Source organism: Phacochoerus africanus, chromosome 9 (assembly GCF_016906955.1).
Source record: "Phacochoerus africanus isolate WHEZ1 chromosome 9, ROS_Pafr_v1, whole genome shotgun sequence".
Lineage (NCBI taxonomy): Eukaryota > Metazoa > Chordata > Mammalia > Artiodactyla > Suidae > Phacochoerus > Phacochoerus africanus.
Window position 1 is genome coordinate 31,404,155 of NC_062552.1, and position 22,519 is coordinate 31,426,673.

Genomic DNA, 22,519 nt, shown 5'->3' on the forward strand with positions numbered 1-22,519 from the left:
ATGGAGGGGTCCCAGGTGTGAGGGCTGTGAGCAGAGGCCAGGCAAGGCAGAAATGGTACCTCCCTTAGGGCCTGCAGGACAGAGGATGGGGACAGAACCTCCCTCTTACTTAGGGGACCAACAGGGGCTGATTTCTGGACTCTCCCACAATGTCCTGGATCCTTCAGGACCCCACCCGTTACCAACCCAGGGAGGAGCCTCCTCTGCCCCCAATCCCTATGTCCCCACCACCCAGCTCCTCCCTCTAACTCCAGGTCCTCCAGCTGTGGGCCAAGTCTGGGGTCCCTCTGCAGGACCCTCAGCGGATGTGGAGCCAGCGTGCAAAACCATGTGTTTATTTTTATTAGAAATGTTCTCAGTATAAAAACAATCATGCGCTACACATTGTCATCAAGAACCATCACCAAACACCCAGGCACTGAACTCCGTGTCATTGGCAGGAGGGGCAGGCGGGCAGGCGGGCGGGACACACGGCAGACGGGCAGGGGCGGGCAGGTGGGCTGTGGCCACGGGGACACACACAGAGGCCACCAGGAGGACGCCGCACTTGGCAACACACTCAAGATTTGTTTTTGTTTTGGCTTTTTTGTGTTTTGATTTTTTTTTTCCTTTTTTCTCTTTTGCGACATGTTGATTTTGGTGACTTGGGAAAAGATGACATGGAGAGGAACAGAGGCAGGACGGAAATGCTGAGGACAGGAAGCAAAAATGCAGGAGAGGAGAGAGCCCGGTGGAGAGCCTGGAGAGGAGAAAAGGCAGAGGCAGAAAGAAAGGAGAAGATACAAGAAAGCAGACGGAGACAGAGCACAAAGACAGGACAGAGAGAGATGAAAAAATAAAGACAGGGATGAAGACAAGACAGAAACGAGGGAGAGAAAACCAGGGCTGGGGCCCTTGCAACCTCAGCCCCTGGGCTTTGGGGCCGGGAGGGGCCTTGGTCCAAGAGGCAGGCTCTGGGGGTGGCCTGAAGCTGACCCGGCCCCTCATCCTTCTTCTGTCACCAACGGCTTGCCCAGGCTGCCCAGCAGGGACCGCCGGGGCTCTGCTGTCCTCAGCACCAAGCCACGTCCGCGGGCGCCCACGGGCAGGCAGGACGTCAGCTGGGCCCCAGGGTGAGGCCCTGGCCCATCGCACCATCCACGGGGCCTCGGCTCTCCCGCGTGGCTCCGTGGCCTGGCTAGATCGCATGGTTGGTGTAGGTGACATAGGTCTGCTTGGTGGCCAGCGCTGCAGGGAGAGAGGTACCGAGGAGTCAGAGGCTGGCTTGGCCCCACGCCCCTTCCGCACAGGTGCCCCCCCCCACCCCCCCCCACCCCCGCCTCATCAGGATCCTGATCTGAGCCTCCTCAGACCCTGCCCCGCCAGCCCCTCCCAGCCCACCCGGCCCAGCGCTCTGCTTCCCCCAGACGCATCCCGCCCTGACCTGGCTGCCTCCCTCCTCACTCTGCTCACAGACCCATCCTGGCACCACCCCGCTGCCAGGGTGTCGCTTTCCCTCAGAGTTCCTGCTGCCTCCTGACCAGCCACTTTGTTATAAAGTATCATCAAAAGGACATTTTTCAGAAGTTCTGGAAGAGAACATGTGAAGAATATCTGTGGACCCGCAGCCGAGGGGAAGCAAGTGGGGAATGCAGACAAGGGAGGTAAAGGATGACACCAGAGGGGGGGTCTTGGAGCCAGACAATGCCCCTCCCCAGGCCCCCAGGTCCCTGGGCCTTCTTGTGCCCCCACCCTTCCCTTTCCTGGCATCCCATGTCACCTCAGCCGGGAGCCCCCCTTACATGCACCCACCACTGCAGCTGGGGGCACTTGTCTGGGTGTCTCCCCTCTCCCACCCACAGGCAGGTGACACGATGACTGCCCTCCTGGGCACTGCGCCCCGCAGAGCGGCATGGTGAGGAGGCCAGAGAAGCACGGCCCCCAGGTGGAGACAAAGGAACAGAGGGAGAGGGGTCAGGAGCCCAGCCAGTCCTGTCCTGTCCTCCAGGGGCTCAGAGGCTCAGGGGCTCCCTCGGTAGCCTGGGGATGGGGCATGACAGTAACCCAGGGCAGAACTGCCACCAGGGGAGGGGCTGGTGCCGAGAGAGGAGATGAAGTGGGGGACAATCCTGGTGCCTGTTGTCATAAAAGTGCCGGACGCTGTAAGGATCCCGGCAGCTCAGGACAAGGGGCACCTGCCATGCGCAGTCAGGGGTGCCCGGCAGGAGGAGAGGACACCAGGGAGCAGGCTGGCCCCCTTGGCCCCCTCTCCCCCTTTTCACTGCCAAGCTAAGGACATTCCCCTGACCCCCTGCAGCCTGGCATGGCTCCACATGACCACATTCCTGCCGATGACATGTGTCAAGGGCTGTGTGGAGTTTCCAATGTCATTTGACTGAAATAGATCGTTTTCCTGCATGTCCTCTTCTCCCGTCTGTGGGCAGAACAGACACTGAGGTCATAGCCTCAGCCATGAGGACGAGGACAGCCCTCTGGGAGCTGAGGGAACAACAAAGCAGAAGGACTCAGTCCCGGCTCCTGTCCACCCACCATGCACTGCGACAGCAGAAACAAATGTCTACTGATCTGAGCCGCTGTCTTGGGGCCTCTGTCACCGTGTATAACCGGAAGCCCACGTTGACAGGCAGGACTGCTGCGTCCCCCTCTCGGGGGTCCCTCTAGTGAGGAGGAAGCAAGGCTGTCAGGATGTGGGGTGAGCAGAGGGGACACGGCAGCACCAGGGGGCAGAGGACCCGGGCTGAGAGTGGAGGAGGTGGCCTGGTGCTGTTGGTGAGCTGAAACAGCTGTTGGCAGAAATAGGCCAGTGGCAGGTGCAGTCACTGGGCTGGACGGTGGCAGGGAAACTGCGAATTATAGGTGCACCTGGACAGGTGCTGCTGGAAGGAAATGGTGCCCACAGGGTGGGGGGAACCCCAGGAGGGGCCTGGGCTGGGCACACATGGGGAAGGGGCTGAGCCGGGGGCTGGGACCCTGACTCAGAGGTGCTGAAAGGCTGGGGGGAGGCGAAGATGGCCTGGGGGGCCTCCCTCTGTGACCTCGGGCAGCCCCTCCCCGCCACCCCCACCTCTCCGCTCCACCCTCTCCCCCACCATCAGAATAAGAGCCAGCAGCTGGCCTGTGAATCAGTGCAGGGTGGCTGCGGGGCACCCAGAGTGGGTGGGGGATGGGAACAGGGGCAGCTGGGCCCTAGTCTCCCTCCAAGGCCATGGCTGCCTCCTCGAGAAAATGCCAGCCGTGGGTTTCAGAGCCTGGGAGCACATTCAGCCCTCAGCTCTAAGCCAGGGCCCCAGACTCCTTCAATGGAGCCTCGGTCTGACCATCTGAAAAATGGAAGCAGTGAATTCTGCCCGGGGCCCCAGAAGCTAACTGCAAGGATCTGGCCGAGAATCAGGACACTGGAGGTCCAATCCGGCCCTCACGAGGGTAGCGGATCTCCGCACCTGTCATGTGACCTTTCTCACACACTGAACCTCTCGGAGCCTCAACTCCGTCATCTGTAAAATGGGACGATAATAAACCCGTGGCTGCTCTCAGCTGTGGGGTGGAGAGCACTCCTCTAAACCCTGTAAGATGCTGGGCGACAGGCAGGAGGGGACAGCGGCTCTCCAGGGCATCCTCGTGTGTGGGGTGGGGAAGACTGAGGGGTGGGATCAGGAGTGCGGCATGGCTCTGGTTGGTGGCTTTAGTGCCCGCCGCCTCAGATAACAATTAGCTGGGCAGCACAGGCACGAGCTGTCAGCCCCCATTTGTCCGCCGGTGTTTTGGCGCCTAATCTGCCTGCGATCAGGCCCTGAATTATTTATTCTGTTGTTTGTTTAAAGATACGTGGCCTGCCAGTGACAGAGTGAAAAATGTCCCTGCTCTCTGGGAGTGACACCTCCCCCCTCTTCTGGCTCACACCCCCTCGATCTGGCTGTTCCCAGAATTAATCACCGGCTCCTGCCTGGCACCTCCACAGCCCCTATTGTCACGAGCTCTTGTCACAGTGGGGCCGAGGGGCTCTGGCCTCTGGTCCTTAGCGCCCAGGCGCAGGGAGGGGCAGCTCTCAACCCTGCGGGAAGTGGGGCTGGGAGCACGGGGTCGCCCCTCACCACACCCTCCTTGTCAGGCCCGGCTGGGTAATGTCCCCTGTCCTCAGGTGACCAGCCTGAGCAGAGGCCAAAGCAACAGTGTCCCCGAGGTGCCACTGGGGCTCTCGGTGATGGCCCCACCCCCATGGTCCCCTCTGGCTTGTCACAGCACTATGAGTGCCACTCTGTGGGGTCAGGGCGCCAAGTCCTATTGGACACGTGGGGTCTCCAGAGCTCTGGTGCCCACCGAGTGTCACGGGCCCTAGAGCAGAGCTTGGCACCAGCAGTGGGGCCTTGAGGGAGAGGACCCAGCAAGGCTGAGTCTCGGAGGAAAGGAGGAAAACGAAGTTGGGAGTAGGGGGCGGGGAGCAGCGAAGGGTCCCTGCTCAGGGCAGAACAGCCTGGTTGGGGGCAGCATTTAGGGTTTTTGCACACCAGGGTGGCCAAGGAAGGACAGGGGTGGGGAGGCCTGCAAGGACACTCCCCTCCCACCTCGAAGCAGAGGGCCACGTGGCATCTGAAGGGAGCCCCAGGTGGGCTGTGCTCTGGAAGGAGGAGCGGAATGAGGGAAGCGGAGGGTCACTAGGTGGAGGGTGTGGCCAGCAGGGAGTCGTCAGGGGTGTCCATCAAAGGAGGGGCATGCAGAAGCCAGGCACAGTGCCCAGCACAGGGAGCAGGACGCACAGCAACGGGGAGGCCACATGAAGTCAGCGTCCAGGGAAAGACACGGGGTGGGGCCAGCCAGTCACCACCTTGCAGTGTGACCTCCGGAGAGTCACTCGCCCTCTCTGGGCCTTGGCTGGGGACCCTGGAACAATTCTGTCTGGACATGGGAAGGAACATGATGTTCTTTCTACACGCGGGAGTGATGCTGAGAACAGACCTCCCTCCCCCAGAGCTCCAGGGTGGGAGTCTGTGAGACCTGCTGCCACAAAAGCCCCTGAGAAAGGAGTCCCCTGTCTCCTGATCTCTCTGTGGGTGACAAAGGGACTCTTCTCTATGTCCCTCCTGTGCCACCAACCACATCCACTTCTGGCCTTTCCGCCAGTACCAGAGGGAGGAGGCGGAGGGCTACCCCAGGTGCCAGGGGATTTGGGATGCTCCTGGGGGAGGGGGCTTTTGCATCTTCCTCCCCCACCCACAGAAGTCCCCCCGAGACTCTCAGAGAGTGGGGAGGCAGGGGAGCTGCCATTTAAAGCATCAGGCACCAACAGGGTGTCCAGGGAGGGAGCCAAGGTCTGCAGTGGGGTGGGGGTCACCGAGTGGCACCTCAGTCCTGTCCGCTCGGGAGCAACCGGAAGCAACCCCACCCCCAACAGGCCAGAGGCCTCGGGCAGCAGTCAGGTCGTGGGCTGCCGTGTGGCCTGGGTGAGCCCCTCTCTTTCTGAGCCTCCCTTTCCTTATCTGTCTCCTGCAAATGATTAAAAATAACTGCCTTTCAGGGTTGCTGTGAAGATGGAAACTGGTCCTTGGCAGGTGTGGCCCACAGCAGGGTTCAAGAAAGGGTCAGCACTGTTACTGGACCCCGAGGCTTCCCCTGTCCCCACATGCTCTGCCCCTGTCCTCTCTGTCCCTTCTCCTCACACCCAGGGTCGGCTTCTGGGGCAGGAGGTTGGGGGAGGGACAGGAGGTTGGCAATGATGGTGGCCCTCCTCCCTCCTGTACACGGCCCTTAACCTCTGAGGGGCCTGTCCTGCCCAGGCTGGACTTGGGTCTGCCACTCAGGTGCAAAGCGAGGCCCCGCTTCCTCCACCCCAACACCCCCCCTTGCAAAGTACCAGGGGCTCCAGAGGCCCCTCTCCACCTCCACACTCACTCAGGGCCCTGCCAGGGGGTGGCCAGTCATAAGCCAAGCTGAGGGGTTTCAATTGCTCTGGCACCAGGGCCACTGCCCCTGGTTACAAAGGGCCAGAGAGCAGGGGCCCCCAGACAAGCCCTTCCCCAGGGGACCAAAAGGGCCCAGGCCCAGAGGAGGAAGCCAGGGAAGAGAAATCCCAGGGTCCCCCATCACCTTGCCTGAACCAGGCTCCCTGGGGCCTCCTGAGATTCTGGGGGAAATGAGGCTAGGGCAGTGGGGGAGTGTTGGGGGGCAGGACCCTCAGGGTCCTCGCTACCAGGCTGGGGCGGACAGAGGGGGAACCTAAAGCCTCAAGGCTCCGCGGAAGGGAGGGCGGCCACTCACTGCAGCCTCAGGGCTCTCCCAGAGCCCCCAGAGGACCGGGCCGAGGTCGGCCTCTCCAGGAGCGGGCGGGGCCTGGGCAGGCGCGGGGGGGCGGGGCCAGGCGCTCACCTGGGGCTTCCAGGTTCTCGCAGAGCTCGGACTTGGCCTCGCCGTTGGGCCGGAAGCTGCCCTTCTGCGTGAACTTGTTGGACATGGTGGCGGCGGTGACGACAGCTTTGAGGCTGCGCTTGCGCTTGGGCACGTTCTGCTCCGGGTGGAAGAGGATGACGTAGACCTTGGGCATGTAGAGCATCCCCAGGGACACCGAGGCGCTCAGACTCACGGAGACCGTCAGCGTCGTGGTCTGGATGTACAGCTGGGGGGGCGGGCCGGGGGCGGTGTCAGGGCAGGCTCCGCCCGGCCTCGCGGCGTGGGGTGGGGGGCCCTGCCTGAAGCCCAGCTCCCAGACAGACCCAGGACTCCTGCCCCGCATCCCGCTGGCTTTGTGGCTGCGAGCTGGGGCTTTAGACCAGAATCCCTGGGTGGCCTAGCCCCACCAGTCGCTGTGTGATCCTGGACAAGTCACATCCTTGTGCCTCAGTTTCCTCAGGTAGAATTTGGGCTTAAGAATTACAGTACTCAGCTCCCAGGGCGGCTGTGAGTTTGAAATGACTTAAGCGCTACAAGCATGTCCAATAACAAGTGACACGTGGTCAGGGCCCACAGGTGCTCAGCACTGTTCTGTGCCACCTGGTGGATGCCCCAGAGGAGAGGCCCTTGGGGGACAGTTGAGCCTCCTTGGAAGCAGCCTCTGCACAGGGCTGGGGGTGACAGGAGCATCTGTCCCTGTCTTGTAGTAACTCCCAGTGGCCCTGGCATGGCCCCTCGACAGCCCCCCCCAGTGATCCCCCCCACAGGCCACCCTGTGTGGAGCAGGCTGTTGGCACAGGAGCCACAGCGTCATCATGATCCAGTGATGGCAGCCCAGTCAAAGCTCGTTTCATGCTCACTCACCAGCACTAACAGTGACAGATGTTTGGCAAAATGAAAGTCCATTAATCTGGGTGTCGGATAATCCATTCTTCAATAGTGGGGCTTTCCAGGCAAGGCCTACAGTTTCCACCACCCCCTCCCCTCCTCGCCTCCTCCCTTCCCGGCCCCTGACCCCCTCAACCAGGGCTGGGCCAGGGACGCCCAGGCTGTGGCCCCCAGGTCTGGGCACAGGGAAGGCAGGAGATGCTCTGCCTCCAGAGCCGCTGTTCCCAGGGGCCTCCTGATGGACCACCACCTCCAGGAAGCTCTCCCTGAACCCCAGCTCTCACCAGTCCCCCATGACACAACCTCATTCCTTGCACCCAGCCCAGCAGTGGGCAACCTGGGTCTGGACTGGCTTCTCGAGGTCACAGGGGCCCTGGCCTCCTCTGGTGGTCTCCTTCCATCCCTGCCCGCCCCCCAAATCCCTCATGACCTGGATCTGCAGGCCTAGTCCCAGCCCCCTACCTGGGGGAGAGGGGCTGGAGAAGTTCTAGAGTCCCCAAGCCAGGGGCATGTGACGCTGGGGAAGGCTCGGCCCCTGTCATCAGTGCTGTAGAAAGACAGCACCGGCCTCACCCAAACCAGAGGCCAACCTTGTGCATGGGGGCGGGGGCAGGGCTGGGGGCGGGGAGGCTGTTTCAGGAAATGTCACAGGCCTGGAGAGATGAGAGCCTGTTCCCTGGTGAGCACCCCCTCTGGACACAGTCATCCGGTCCTCACACTCGCTCGCACTCAGCCCCGAGCGCAGCACTGCCTCCCCCCATGCGGGCCGGGAAAGGTCACGACAAGTCAGACGGAAGGTGCTGCCACCTCTCCCACCCGTGGAGGTGGCACACGGGGCCAGGAAGGAAGGGGTGGAGGTCGGGCACCAGGGTGTCACAGCAGACCCTTGGAGAAAATAGTGGTGCTCTAGGCTAAACAAGTTGGGCTTGTTGGGGTCTTCACTGTCAGCTGAAGGCTCCCTGGGCCCAGTGTCTCCCTCATCAGACTGGGGCTCCCTGAGGGCAGGAGGTGTCTCTGCTTTCATGCTGGGGGCTCTTGGGGACAAGGGTTATATCCAGGAGAGACACCCATCTTAGGGCCCCCTGCTGATGGAGGGGGTATGGAGGAGACCAGTATGGAGGCGGAGGATCAGGGGTAGAGGCCCCTCTCCCGGCAGAGACAGCCCCGTGCGGGGTCAGGGGGCTGGGTTCCAGATTCCACTCTGCCCAGACCCTCAGAGGGCTGCTGGGCCCCTCCTCTAACTAGGGCACAGCTCTCTCCGTGGACACTCAGTTTAACGCCCCACCATTGCCATCTTGAATCCTGAATAATTTTCAAACGAGGGGCCTTCATTTTCATTTTGCTGCAGTCTCTGAAAACTACTGAGCCAGCCCTGAGTACTGGCCTCAGTGTTCTGTTCTAATCTGCATTTCAGCCTCGGAGACTTTCTGCACACAAAATGCAAGGAAGGCTGAAAGAGATGAACCTTGAATAAAGCTGTCCCCATCTGCTGGGGCCCTTCCCCCTGAGCATGCACCCTGGCCAGCCTCGGGCTGGGGTTGGGGGGCTGGCCCTGTGCTCAGAAGTGGGGCTGCACACCCCCAGGCTGTTCCTTGCCCCAGGGCCTGGAGTGCCCACCCACCACTAGCTCCAGCGTGGTCTGGAGCCCCCGAGGTGAAGGTGCATGCTGTCACCAGGAGATGGTAGCGTGTCAACCCCATCAGGGAAGCAATGGTCCTCTCAAATCTCTAGCCTGCAGGGCTGGGGCCCAGGCTCTGATGCAGGTCTCCAATGCAGGCGGCTTGAGAGGCGGCTTTCGGGAAGTGATCTCACCACCTCTCCATTCCACCCATCCCGCAGCCTGGAGGTCCTGAACTGCCCCACTCCTGCTCCCCTCCTCGGACAGGCCCGAGCCACACGACGTCCCCTCTGAGAAATCCTGCCTTAGCCTCACCAGTCACTGCTGCCCAGAGTGAGGGAGGCCGTCAGAACTGGGTTTGATGGGGGGGTGACAGAGGTCACCTTGGGAGGGGGCAAAGGGCACAGAAAGGATGGCCGTGGAGGTGGATGACGAATTTCCTGTTTGGAGGCTTGTCCTGGGAGGGGGGTCCCTGAGGAGTTCTGCCTGCTTTGTGCTCGTGCCCAGGCCGACCCTGGCAGGGAGAGAGCCTCAGAATCTGTACACACCAGACCAGTGAACTTCCCCACAATCTGGCTGGCCTCTGAGGCCACATCCCCACAGCCTGGCTGAGACGGGTGGAGTCAGCACAGGGTAAGGCCAGGCGGCTGCGGTGATGAGCCCTCCAAATCCGGGTTAAGGCGGGGGATCTGGCACCTGCTCATCAGAGCGACTCCAACGGGCTCACGGGACAGGCACAGCTGAGCACCTGCAAGTGCCCACAGCCCTGGGCACGCACGCCAGCCTGCAAACACGCACTGTATGCAACGTGTTCAGAAACACACCTGAACTCACAGCCACATGCTCCTACCTGACTCAGGTACATCGGAGCTCACACACAGCCTTTTGTGTTACCAGATACACACATGTGCATATACACAGGTGGATTCCTGCACATCTGCACATACACCTGAACTCACGCACTTGCGGCTTTCTTTGGGGCGCTTTATAGCTGGGACGTGACAGCTGAGATTCATCCCTGGGGCTGCTGAGCCTCTAAGAGCCCAGGGTCTGAACCAGAGGGACCTCACAGATGAGCATGTGTCCCGTGTCAGTGCCATCAAGGGTGGCACACAGGTGTGGGCTGGCCAGGTGTGTGACCCCAGGCAAGTCCCTGTCCCTCTCTGAGTCTCAGAGGAGATCATCTCAGAGGCTCCTTTTCACATCAGTACTGAGGGAAGCCTCTTAAAAAGGGACAAATTAGAGGAGGTGAGGTGGACGGGAAAGATGGGGAGGGTGCTAGACCTGGTGGGAGGACAGGGACCCTCCAGGGAGACCTGTGCTGGCTGCCTGCCAGGGCATCATGAGCCCACACTCTTGGCCCTGGCCCTGTGTCTTTGCTCCCTGAGCCAAGGGAAGGCCCTCCTGGGATTGTTGAGGGTAAGTTCTCAAGCTGCCAGCTTCCTGGGGTGCAGGTGGCCTCCCCTGCTGGCTCCACAGGACTCCTGGGCGCTCTGCTTGCACTTGCCCTCAGCGGGGAGGGCCTCCTGCGGGCCTGGTGGGGGTGGGCACCGGCTCAGGTATGCAGGGTGGCTGGGGCCAGGCCTGGTCTCAGACCTCAGGGCACTCACTGCCAGCCCTGCAGTCTGCTTCTCAGAAGCCCTGCTCACGGGGACACCACTGGAAGACAGGCCACGGGGCTCTCTCCTTGTCCTGAGGAGCTACTGGAGAAGAGCTGCGCACCCACCAAGGAAGCCCCAGGACAGGGGTGGGGGGGAGGGTGCCGTGGAGCTGCAGGGGGTCCTGAGTTAGACGGAGTAGGGTCAAGTCCAGCAATGCCTCCTACTGGCTGTGTGACCCTAGACAGGCCACATCACCTCTCTGCTTCCACGGCCTCATCTGTAACAGGGATGGTGTATCTACCCTAGCTCGCCACTCTGGTGCCTGCTGACCACCAGGTAAAGTGCCTGGCACAGGACCAGCACTTATCCATGGTGGCCTTGACTACAGCCTCCACGAGGCCCCGTGTCCTAGGAGCGCACGCCCAGGCACACTGTGCATGCCATCCCAGGAGGGAGACTCCCCCACTTATGTCTCCAGCCCGGGCCACACCCCTGAACCCCAGACCTGTATCATCTATATCTGCACTTGGACGCCTCACGGGCACCGCAAATTCAGCAGGTCCAGGGACCTTCCTGACCTCCGTCCCCAAGGCCCCTCTGGTGCAGAGGCTCCTTCCTTCCCATCACTCACACCAGCAGCGGGGTCCTCCTCGTCCCCCTCGACTCTCCTCTGCATCCTCATCCCACGCACACTCATCATCAGAAAGCCAGCCAGCCCCACCCCCAGGCATGGCCGGGATCCCCCTCTCCTCGGGGCTCCACCCAGCAGCCAGAGGGAGCCTTGAAACCTAGTCACAAGGCACTGCCCTGCTCAGGACCCCACAGCGGGGCCCCTCTCCCCCAGTAAAGGCCAACACCCTTCCCTCAGCCTCTGTCTCCTCCCTCGTTCCCACTCCCCACCCCCGGACTCCTCTGCCCCTGCCTCTTAGGATGTGGAAACTGCTCCTGCACCCCTCGTGTTGTGTGGTTGTTACACTTGTAAGTACTCTGCAGGTGGAGGGTCACGGCCCCAACCTACAGATGGAGAAACTGAGGCGTGAGGCGGCTGGCTTGCCCAGGGCTCCACAGTTAGACAGGTCCCCTGACTCTCCCAACCTCTGGCCTCGGAGTTCAGGGACGCTCAACCCTTCAAGACAGAACCCTTCAGAACTCCAGGCAGCGCTGGGGCTGTGGCGGCAGCAGATCTCCTTGGAGGAGGTCCCCCCGCTGCAGCCAGGCCAAGAGGAGGCTGACTGGGCGGCAGAGGCGGCCCCCAGGGAGGCCCGCAGCTGACACTGCCAGGCCCCGCTCCTGGCCTTGGGGGGGCGTGGGCGGAAGAGAGCACGAGTGCCCCATACATCACCCACCCTGGGGACCCACGGGAGGTCCTGTGAGGGCAGAGGAAGAAGGAAGATAGGCTGAGTGCGGGGAGGTAAAGGAGAGTCTAGGAAAGAGCGAAGGATGAAGGGGCAGCATCCCAGGGTGATGAGAGCAGAGAGGATGCGGGAAGGAGAGGGAAGGAGAAAAAGACAGAGAGGTGGGGGTGGGAGGCAGGGAGAGGGAGGAGAAGGGGGAAGGGGAGAGGGTGGAGGGAGCTGAAGCAGAGGGAAGGGAGGGGAGGCGGGAGGAGAGACAGGAGGGAGACCCTGAACTGGAGGAAACACTGAGACAGAAAAGGCACTTGGGACCCGCCCAGGAAGCTGCCCCGCACTCACCTTGTCGGCTGACTGCGAGGTGCCAAAGAAGATGGGGATGAAGGCGAGCCAGACAATGCAGGTGGTGTACATGGTGAAGCCGATGGGCTTGGCCTCGTTGAAGGTCTCGGGCACGCCGCGCGTCTTGATGGCATACACGGTGCACGTGACCATGAGCAGCATGCTGTAGCCCAGCAGGCAGATGAGCGACAGGTCTGAGATGTCGCACTTGAGCACGCCCCTGGCGAAGCGGGGGTCGAGCGTCCGCTGGTCCTGGAAGTCCACCACCGAGTGGGAGGGGTCCACCACAAACCACACGCAGATGCCCAGCAGCTGCAGCGAGATGAGGCTGAAGGTGATGGCCAGTTGCGAGGCGGGGCTGATGAAGCGCGGAGCGCTGACCGACCGCTTGCCCTGCTCGAAGATGCGGTAGATGCGGTTGGTCTTGGTGAGCAGCGCCGCGTAGCTGATGCTCATGCCGAGGCCCAGGAAGATCCGGCGCAGTGAGCAGGTGCCCAGGTCGGGCTCGGCGATCATGAGGAAGGTGGTGGCATAGCACAGGAAGATGCCCGCCAGCAGCACGTAGCTCAGCTCGCGGCCCGAGGCCTTGACAATGGGCGTGTCGTTATAGCGCACGAAGGTGACCACCACGAAGAGTGTGGCGGCGATGCCCACCACAGCCAGGAAGAGGGGCAGTACGGCCCAGGGCGAGTTCCACTCCAGCTTGATGATGGGGATGGGCCGGCAGCCCGTGCGGTTCTCTGTGGGCCGCATGTCATAGGGGCAGGTCTTGCAGGTGTAGCGGTCCACCTGGTACTGGTAGCCCGTGCAGGGCTCACAGTGCCAGCAGCATGGCATGCCCTTCACCGTCTTCTTCCGCTCGCCCGGCTGGCAGGGCAAGCTGCAGATGGAGCGGGGCAGCTGCTGCACACTTCCCGGCCAGTGCATCCGTTCCACCTGGCAGCAACAGCACCGGGAGGAGGGGCTCAGGACGTGGAGCCCATGCCCTGGACCACCCCACCGGCCGGCACTCTGGACCCTACTTCGGAGTCACCCGGTTAGCCAGCTCAAGCCCGGCTACAAGGGTTTCCCCCCACACAGGAGCAGCTGAATAACAGCTGCATTCAAATAAGCTCCCGGCATGACTCAGACCCAGCTGACCTATGGGAAATCCTGCTCAAATCAAAACTCCCAAGGGTCGCACAGAGAAACTGAGCCCAGAGACCAGCAGTAATAACAGAGTCCTATGGCAGAGCAGACAGAACCCAGCAGTCCAGACTCCCAGTCCCGTGAGCCCTCGCTACTCAAAGTGGTCCCCAGACCAGCAGCAGCACAGGAGCTTGCTGGGATGTAAATTTCTGACCCCACCAGACCCACTGACTCAGAAATCTCAGTTTTCTTATTTGTGTGTTTGTTCGTTTGTTTTTCTTTTTAGGGCCACACCTGCAGCAGGTGGAGGTTCCCAGGCTAGGGGTCATATCAGAACTGAAGCTGCCGGCCTACAGCACAGCCACAGCAATGCCAGATCCGAGCCTCATCTGTGACCTACACCACAGCTCATGGCAACACTGCATCCTTAACCCACTGAGGGAGGCCGGGAATCAAACCCTCATCCTCATGGATACTAGTCGGGCTCTTAACCTGCTGAGCCACCACAGGAACTCCTGAATCAGTCTTCAGCAAGACCCCACAGGTGACCTGTGTGCCCTACAGCTCAGCCCACAGGGCCTCCCCAGCGGCAGAGTTGGCTTCAGCAAAGGGCAATGAACGAAGGCTCGGTCAGAGACGCTCAATGCGTGCCTGTGCCCGGGTCTGCGTTTCCTTGCATCTCGCTCTCAGTGAGCGCCAGTCGTAGTTACATGTCTCTAAAGACAACATCACTGAGAGCAAAGGCACACGCCGAAGCCGGCACGCCCTACTGAGTGTGTCAAAGTTCTGGGGTGTGAGAAAGAGCCCTGGCAGAGGGGGGCCTGGGGGTGCTTGGGAGCCACATTCAAGCATCTGTTCTCAGTCATGAGGTGCGTGGGGAGCAGCAGGCCTGGCAGGCTGTGTGCTGGGTGCTAGGTCCTGGGCAGACGGACAAGCAGTTGGCTCAGGGCCAAGGGGTGGGGTCAGAGCAGAGGAAAAGGGTGAAGGGACCGAATGGGGGGAATCTGAGGACAGCCTCACGAGGGGAGGCTTGTGCTGGGGGCCTGGGCATAACACTGTGTGGTCCCCTGAAGGCCAGGGAGCACAGCAGTGACCAGTGCCACCCACATCCTGCAGGGACAACAGGGCAGGACAATCACTAGGCATCAGGACTGTGACACTGCAGGGGGGCACGGGGACACAGGGTGATAGTGGGTGTTCTAGAAAATTCTGTGGCTCCTGTAGAGTGGTGGATGTGGTCAAATCTTAGCACCACAATTCTGTCGCTAGCTGGCTGTGTGCCCTTGAGCAGACACCTCAACATCTCTGAGCCTTTTCCCCACTTCATCCAAAGAGAGGAGCTATGAAGCCTCTGTGCCCTTTGTGACTTAGTGTGGCGTCCAGTCAGAAGTCATAAGGGAAGCTCCTCACATTTCTCCAGATCCTCAGCCACAGGAGGACAGGGGGTCGAGTCACTTCCCTGCTGCGTCTCTAGCCCGCAGCGCAGGGCTGACGCACAGTGGGGCCCAGGCAGCTCTGAATCTCTGTGGAATCTTCGCAGGACGCAGTGAGGTCTGGGCGCCGGCAGGAGAGGCTGCTTGACCTCAGACCAGAAGGAGGTCGGTACAGGCAGGGAAGGCCTCTCCTGCTCTGTGCCCCCTACCCCCGCCCAGCCCAGTGCAGCCAGAACCCAGCACTGGGAAGAAGGTGGGGAGAGTGGTCCCGCCCCTCAGCTCCGTGCTGGTGGAGGGGCTTGTATTACTGCGGAGGGACCCCTGCCACCCCGCCCCCCATGCTGCCTTCACTTACCACGCCTGTAGCCTCGGCTAATAACAGTGCCAGCCCCATGGGGCCACTGTCCCCACAGTAAGGTCACGTGCTTAGAGCAGCAGCTGCACACAGCAGGGGCTCAGCAGGATGAGCTGCTGTCACCAGTGAGTGGAATCACGGCCCCCCCCTTTAGGGTACTGTCCCCACCCCGGCTCCACCCACCCTGTTTCATCTGTCTGTCCCCACTCAGCAACATGAGGAGCATCACTGTAGGAGGGGGCTCCGTCCCCGCTGTGCCGTGTGGCCTGTGGACTGTCTCGCCAGCCTGTTTTCCCGAGATGTCTCCCGACTTGAAGCCGTTGGAGATAAATGAGATCACAGGCAGAAAGTGCTGAGAGGGCCCCAGGTGTTGCCGCCAGAAGGGATTCTGACAGGAGGGGACAGCAAGGGAGGAAGGCCCCTCCCCCTAGATGTCCGGTCCATGTAGACATCACGCTGTGCCCACCCCGAGCAGGGCTCGCCCTTCCACTGGGCGAAGCGGGGACCAGTCCACAGGTACCTCCTTGAGAGCCGAACCTCAGCTCCTTTCTCTCCAAAACATGGCTCTATTCACAGCTGGGGACACTGCGGGGAGCGGCCACCAAGTCCACGAGACAGCCATGGGCTGGGGAATGTGGCCAGGAGGACCTAGGAGCGGCCTCCACGACACCAGAAAAGTGATGGCCTCGAAGCACGGTCTGGATGCTCCGGGTGGCTCTCCCTGCCCAGCGCTGGAAACCCCGCTATCTGACTGTGTTGCTGCCTGGTCCAGACGCAGCCCTCTGCCTGCTCACCTTTCTTGCCCCTCACCGCCCCCCACCCCCAACCAAGACCTTGACCCCGGGGTGAATTCATCTATCTGGTTTTTGCACATCCTTTGCAGGAAGGCCTCTGGCCAAGGGAAGAGCAGGAGCAGGAAGGGCAGCAAAGCCCAGCTGCCCTGTTCTTCTACTGGGAGGAGGGCTCAGGGTCCTCTGAGGTCTTGGGGGGCACCGAGAGAAGCCCTGCCTCAGCGGCAGCAAACCCAGGGGTTGGGTGAATCAGTGGCTGCCTTGCCTTGGTCCCCCCCAGGTCTGGGGGTGCCCTCCCCCCCCCGCCCCCACCCTCCCAGCAGGCGCTTACTCGGAGGTGCAGGTGGTCGGTCCAGGAGCCGATGACCTTGTACTCGGCAGAGCCGTTGTGCAGCTGGTACTGGTAGATGTCATAGCGTCCGGGCGCATCTCCATTCTCATTGAAGGTCACAGGGTTCCCGGCGATGCCTGTGGGGCCGGTGGGTGTCACACGCTCTGCCTGCTGGCTGGGCCTTCGCCCAGAGGCAGGGAGGATGGCGAGCCCAGGGCAGAGGCCCCTCCACAGGGAACATCTTGACAGGGTTGACCCCTTGGGAGTACCGGCAGAGAGCCTTCCACTCCCCCGACAGAGCCACGGGACTCCTCCCCTGGGACTCCCTCCCCTGGAACCCCCTCCCCTGGGGTCCCTCCCCCGGGGCTGGGTGGCGCCCTACACCGCTGTGCTACCTGAGAAGTTGACGCTGCGGATGTACTTGAGCAGCTGGGTGCCGTCCACGGGGTCCATGCGCGGGCAGAGTCCCACGCGGCCAGGACACAGGTCACGGTGCATGGCGTGCAGTGCATGGCCCATGGCATACACGGCATCGATCACAAACTGCACTTTCCCCTCCTGCTCGTAGGCCGAATCCTGCCCGATGCGCTCTCGGTCTGCAACAAGAGCCAAGAGTGAGGGGCCGCGAGGCCCGCTGTCCTCACCAATTACTGTGGGAACCGCGGTGGCCCCCAAGCCCAGGAAGCCATCTCTGTGCACCTGGGCATCCGGGCTCAGGCCAGGCTTGTCCACCACCCCAGGGGGGTGTCTGCAGAGGCACACAGGATGGCGCTCAAGGGCCCTCTGCCCTCATGGCTGGACCTGTGCCTGAGGCCCCAGGACAGCCAGGGCAGGCCCCCTTGGCATGGTCACCCTCAGAAGGCCACAAGCCAGGGAGTTCTTCTGGCGGTGGTGCTTGCCTGCCTCCCCATGCCTGGCCTGCACCAACTCCAGGAATAGCAGCCACGCGGGCAGGGGATCACCAGGGCAGGAACTGTGTCAAGCCACACAGCCATGGGGATGCTGTCCCCACCCCCCAGAGAGGGTGAGAGACTGGCTGCAGGTCCCTCAGGATTCAGGACCTGGACCGCCCAAGCCCTCAGTGGCTTCCAGATGGCCCAGATAGCGGAGGGCCCCATCACTCCTACACAGCCCTCCCCCATGAGCCAGGGTGAGGGAGCTTTGCTAAATGGGAACTCACACCCCCCCTTCTCACTGCAAACAGCAGAGGCTCCCCAGGGTGCTGTGTCCTCCCACCCTCACCCCCTTGTCTCTGGGCACACCCACCCCTCTACTTGGGCCCTGTGCAAACCCTGGGTGCCTGGGACCTTGAGGTCCTCTCAGTAAAAAGATCATACTCCTGCCTCAAGGGAGTGCTGGGAGGCTTCGTGAGATGCGGTACAGAAAACACTCCAGACACGGAGTAGGTGACTAAGCCACATTAGTACCGTACTTATGTGGTCAGAATAGAGGGGTTCTAAGTGGGGGCCACGGGGGGACCTGGGCCAGAGCAAGCCAGGCATGCTTCCTGGAGGAGGAGGAGCTCCTGGCCTGGGTCCTGGGTGATGGTGATGATGACGAAGAAGAAGGGCTATGAACTTCTGGGGAGCATCTGCTCTGTGCTGGGCACTGTTCTAAGCTCCCTGCACATGTTCACTCACTGAACACTCACAACCGTGCTGTAAATGAGTGAGTCTCCCCATCACGGAGATGAGAGAATGAGGCTTGGGAAAGCTCACTGGCACCCCAGGACCACGCAGAGCTGGATCTGCTGCAGCCGGATCTGCCTCCCCGCCTGCACACCCCTCCACGCCTGAGATTGTCAGAGCCAGACTGCAGGGGGAGGGTGGGGAAGTGAGAGGGGAGGGGCGGAAGGGCAGGGGCTTGAGATGGGGGCACGGGGGCAGGAGGATGACAGGGAGAGGACAGGCAGAGTGCCAGGGAGCCCAGCGTCCCCTCCCAAGGCCACAGCCCTGCATACAGCTTCGCCTGCGTCCTCCTCAAGGCCAGGATGGTGAAATACACACACACACACACACACCTGCTAGCAGCCAGCAGGGTGAGTGGCTGCATGTGGGGGGCCAGGCTGAGGCCCCAGGGAGCCACAGATCACCCCCTAGATCCCTGCATTTTTAGCCAGTGGATGGTCACTGCACCCTGCTCCCCAGGGCTCCCCCAGAGCTGGTGGCATGTCTCATAGCCCTGCCGCGGCCACCAAGACTCTGTGACCAAGGTCAGAACCTGAATCCGGTATCTGCTTCAGGGTCAAGGACAAAGGTCTCCAGCTCAGATTGAACAATTTAGGGGCAGAGGCCGGGTTGGCGCTGGGGGCACTGCTGGGGCCAGATGGAGTCCACAGCTTTCGTGTGTGGCCCGGGCTGGAGACAGGCAGTCGTCAGCCACCCACCTGGTTCTCCGGCCGGTCAGCTAAGCCCGGTCTTCCTGCTGTTACTGCACGGCGTTCACACTGCACTGTCTGGGCCGGAACCCCAGCTCATTCACATACCCTGGCTGTGACCTTGGACCTGCCACCTCATCACTCGGGCTTCACAGTCCTCATCTGCCACGTGAGGATAATGATGGGACCACCTCACAGGGTCAGGACACGGTCCCCAGGAGGATTGACAGCTTTATATCCACAACAGGTCATAAAGAGAGGCCTGGTGCCTGCCAGGTGCCCAGAAGTCTGTTAAACACAAGGGTTAAACACAGGGGTGCAAGGCCCGCCTGCCTCAGGGGCCTGGGAGAGCAGAACATCGCCCACTCTGCTGAGAGGCAGAGCTCGCCAGGCCTCAGCACGGAGAGGGAGGAACGGGAGCAAGTTCTCCAGCCGCCACAGACTGCCCGCTGTGCAAACCTTCCAGTCATAGCACTGAGAGCCAGGAAGGACAGTCCTGGCCTCAAAGGGTGACACAGGGGGCTGGGGCAGGGTAGCCTGGCCCCCACCCGTACCCCCAGCCCCCAGGGCCTTCCCTCTGCCTCCTGAAGACCATAAACCCCCACTCCACCCCCCACAGCTCCCATCACACCCTCATTCATATGGATGAGAGGCTGAATTATTAACAGGACCAGGCGGAGGCTGCGGCCACTGCACCAGAGGCAGCTTCCTCCCAAGGCCAAGGACACAGCAGGCCCGGGGACCCTGGCTGCACCACCCAACTGAGCTGCCCTCAGCCCCTCTCCCTGCCTTCCCACAGGGTCCCTCCTCGGTGGGTCTGGCTGCAGCATCTGCTCCTGGGCCTCTAGGGTCCAGGACCAAGTGCTCTAAGCAGGGTCACGACACCACCTCCACAGGCCCTGGAATGGGGACAAGCCCACAGGACCCCTTCCCCAGGGGAGCACCCCTCAGGGTGCTGCGGTCCTACAGGCTTTCAGCGGCCCTTGAGCATGGCCTCTTCAGGTCCCTCCACCCCGGAGCTGTCACGGTGCCAGCCACGGACTTCTAGAGACTTTCCAACACACTTTCATGCCCTTGACTTTGGTCTCAAGTCTGGTGCCAATAACAAAATAAGAAAATGGGGCTGGTGAGGTGACCTGCAAAGGGCCTTTATTTGCCAGGGAGCAGCAGGCCTGAGCGTGCCCCCTCCACACGCCCACTCACCCCTCAGACTCCACAGCCCTCCCCCTGAGCCCCCCAGGAAGCAATGGCAGCGCCTAAGTGTGCTCACCTTGAGAGGGGGGAGTAGGGACCCCAAACACCATCAGACAAGGTCAAGATACTATCCTGAACATTGGCAAAGGTGGCCGTGAGCAGAGCAGCTCTCTGGACAACCTGCAGCAAACAACCTGCAGCGTGGCTGGCATTTCCTCTTCCCTGAGCCTCTGGGAGGTAGGCTGGAGGGGTTCCCTCACCAGGGAGGCAGCCGAGATCTGCAGGTGGCCCAGGGCATACCCAGGGCCTGCAGGAATCCTGGCACCAGGCAGGTGTCCACCAGCACCAGGCACTGCCCTGGCCGGCGAGTGGCAAACCTGGCTCTCTGGCTCCCTGAGTTTCACCCACCCTGAAAGGTCCCTCTCTTCTCCCTCCGTCCAGCCCTGACCTTCCCCCTTCCCCTCCTCGGGGTCCCAGCTCCTGCCCCAACCGTCTGGCCAGGCCTAACCGGGAGTTAGGGCTCCCATCTGCAGGGCTGCGGGAGTTGGTGGCCTCTCATGGGGTGGGTGGGACCCCGGCCCAGGCAGGGAACTGCGTTCTGGGCGCTCCTGGAGGGGATCAATTCCAGACACGTGGCAGCAATGACAGCGGCAAGAGTTTGAAGATGTCCTAATTGTGTCCAGGGGCACAGTGAGCCAGAGATGCGGCGGGAGGGTGCTGCCACAGGTGACAGCCAGCTGGGAACCTTCGGGGAGGGGATTTTCTCTGTCAAAACCCCACAGCTGTGGTTACTACGGCGACCGCAGCCTTTGTCTGCAGGTTGTAAATTGTAATTGAAATGCGTTTTCAAGGTTGAAATAATAAGTTCCTGGTGGTCTCCCCCCTCACCTGTCCAAAACCCACCCCACCCGCCACCATCCTCCCAAGTTGTATGCACACGTGTGCGCGCACACACGCATGTGTGCACACACACACACACACACACCTCCTGGCAACCTTCCAGGGAGCAGGATAAGGGAGTCCCAGGACCCCCCAGGGAGAGCCACCTGCTGCACGGCTCCACCATGGGCCCCGAGGTGACCCTGGCCAAGTAAACTTTACATTCTCAGATGCACATCCAGGGGCCACCTGGAGGGGCCACAGGGAGGATTCGAGGAGACGCAGATGAAAAACACACAGCATCACACCTGAACGTAGTGCCGTGTAAGTCTGTTCTCCCCTCCTCCCAACACCCCTCCTCGGGGTCACTCCCCACCCCGAGTGGAGAGGCCTCCACCCCAGCTCCACTGCCCCTCCGTCCCGTGGGCAGCCTGGCTCCTGCGGACTCTCCCTGCCCCCCATCACCTGAGCATTCACAAGGCCCACATCAGTTTGCCCACTGATACGCAGACAGGGCAGGAAGCTGCCACCTGGCCATTCCCACTCTTTCCTGACTCTGCTTGTGGCTGAGACATTCTCCCTGTCACCTCCCTGAAACACACAGGTCTGAGGGTCGCAGCACTTGTGGGGCCCTAAGAAGACAAAAAACAAAAACAAAAACAAAAAACAAAACTATCCCCAGATGGCCCCTGCCTCCAGTTTGGGAAACAGGACATGGGTGTTGGGCCAGATGGGAGCAGCTTGAAACCCCCCACTGAGCCTCTTGGGGGGGGGGGGGACTGGGGAGTCTCTCAGCATCCCTGAGTGTCAGCCCCCTTTTCTGTGAGATGAGGTTGCCCTGGGACCACTGGAAAAGAGGGACCCTGCACCAGTCAGCTCCCAGGGAAGGCTGCTCTCAGCCCCTCGCTGGTTCTGGGGCCTGAGCCCCGCGGTCCCAGGGGCTGAGGTCACAGCCAATCCCCAATGTGGATGTCCCCTCCCCCATCACCCATGCTGCTCCCCCTTCCTGCAGCATCTAATTTTCTGTCTACTGGATCTCTGCTGTCCACACAGAAATACGCTCTAATTTCTCCCCATTAGACAAACAAAACCCCTCTCTGGGCCCTTCTTCTCCCCCAGCTGGCAGCCCTCCTGTTTAGAACAAAAGAGGTGTGCCTGCTCATGTCACCCACTTCACTCTGTTTTCTCTGACCCACTCCAACCTGGGCTTTGTTCCCGCTCCCCGAGGAATCTCCACCTGGCCAAGCCTGACCCTCCCGGCCCCCATCGCAGTGCGCGGCCAAGAACCCCGGAGTCATCCCTCATTTGCTGTCATCTCTCTCTCGCCTCAGATCCTTCAGCAAACTCTGCAAAGTTTATAAATATCTCAGCCACCACCCCGCTCCAGGTTCCCACCACCTCCCACCTGGACTAGGGCACCGGCACCCTAACTGCTCTCCAGCCCTGCCCTCACCCCAACTCCAGTCCAGGAAGCAGCCAGAGGGAAACCGTTACAAGAACAATCTGACCTCCTGAATCCTTTTCAAACCCTGCAATGGCTGTGTCTCATTCTGCATTAAAAGACTAAATGCTCACAAATTGCCTACAAGGGAGTTCCCATCGTGGCACAGTGGTTAACGAATCCGACTAGGAACCATGAGGTTGCGGGTTCGGTCCCTGCCCTTGCTCAGTGGGTTAACGATCCGGCGTTGCCGTGAGCTGTGGTGTAGGTTGCAGACACAGCTCGGATCCCGCGTTGCTGTGGCTCTGGTGTGGGCCGGTGGCTACAGCTCCGATTGGACCCCTAGCCTGGGAACCTCCATATGCCGCAGGAACGGCCCAGAGAAATGGCAAAAAGACAAGGAAAAAA

General features: G+C 61.4%; 1 protein-coding gene across 1 annotated transcript in view; it reads right to left on the bottom strand.

The window, feature by feature from the left end:
• Positions 1–338: 338 nt before the first annotated feature.
• Positions 339–22,519, bottom strand: part of GRM4 (glutamate metabotropic receptor 4) — an 89,770-nt gene continuing 67,589 nt past the window's right edge. Inside the window, exons 6-10 of the mRNA XM_047795381.1 lie at positions 16,616–16,816; positions 16,221–16,357; positions 12,183–13,118; positions 6,361–6,607; positions 339–1,227 (exon numbers count right to left, since the gene is read on the bottom strand). Of these exons, the coding sequence (XP_047651337.1) occupies positions 1,178–1,227; positions 6,361–6,607; positions 12,183–13,118; positions 16,221–16,357; positions 16,616–16,816 (1,571 nt within the window). The 3' untranslated portion in view covers positions 339–1,177. The remainder of the gene's footprint in view (positions 1,228–6,360; positions 6,608–12,182; positions 13,119–16,220; positions 16,358–16,615; positions 16,817–22,519) is intronic.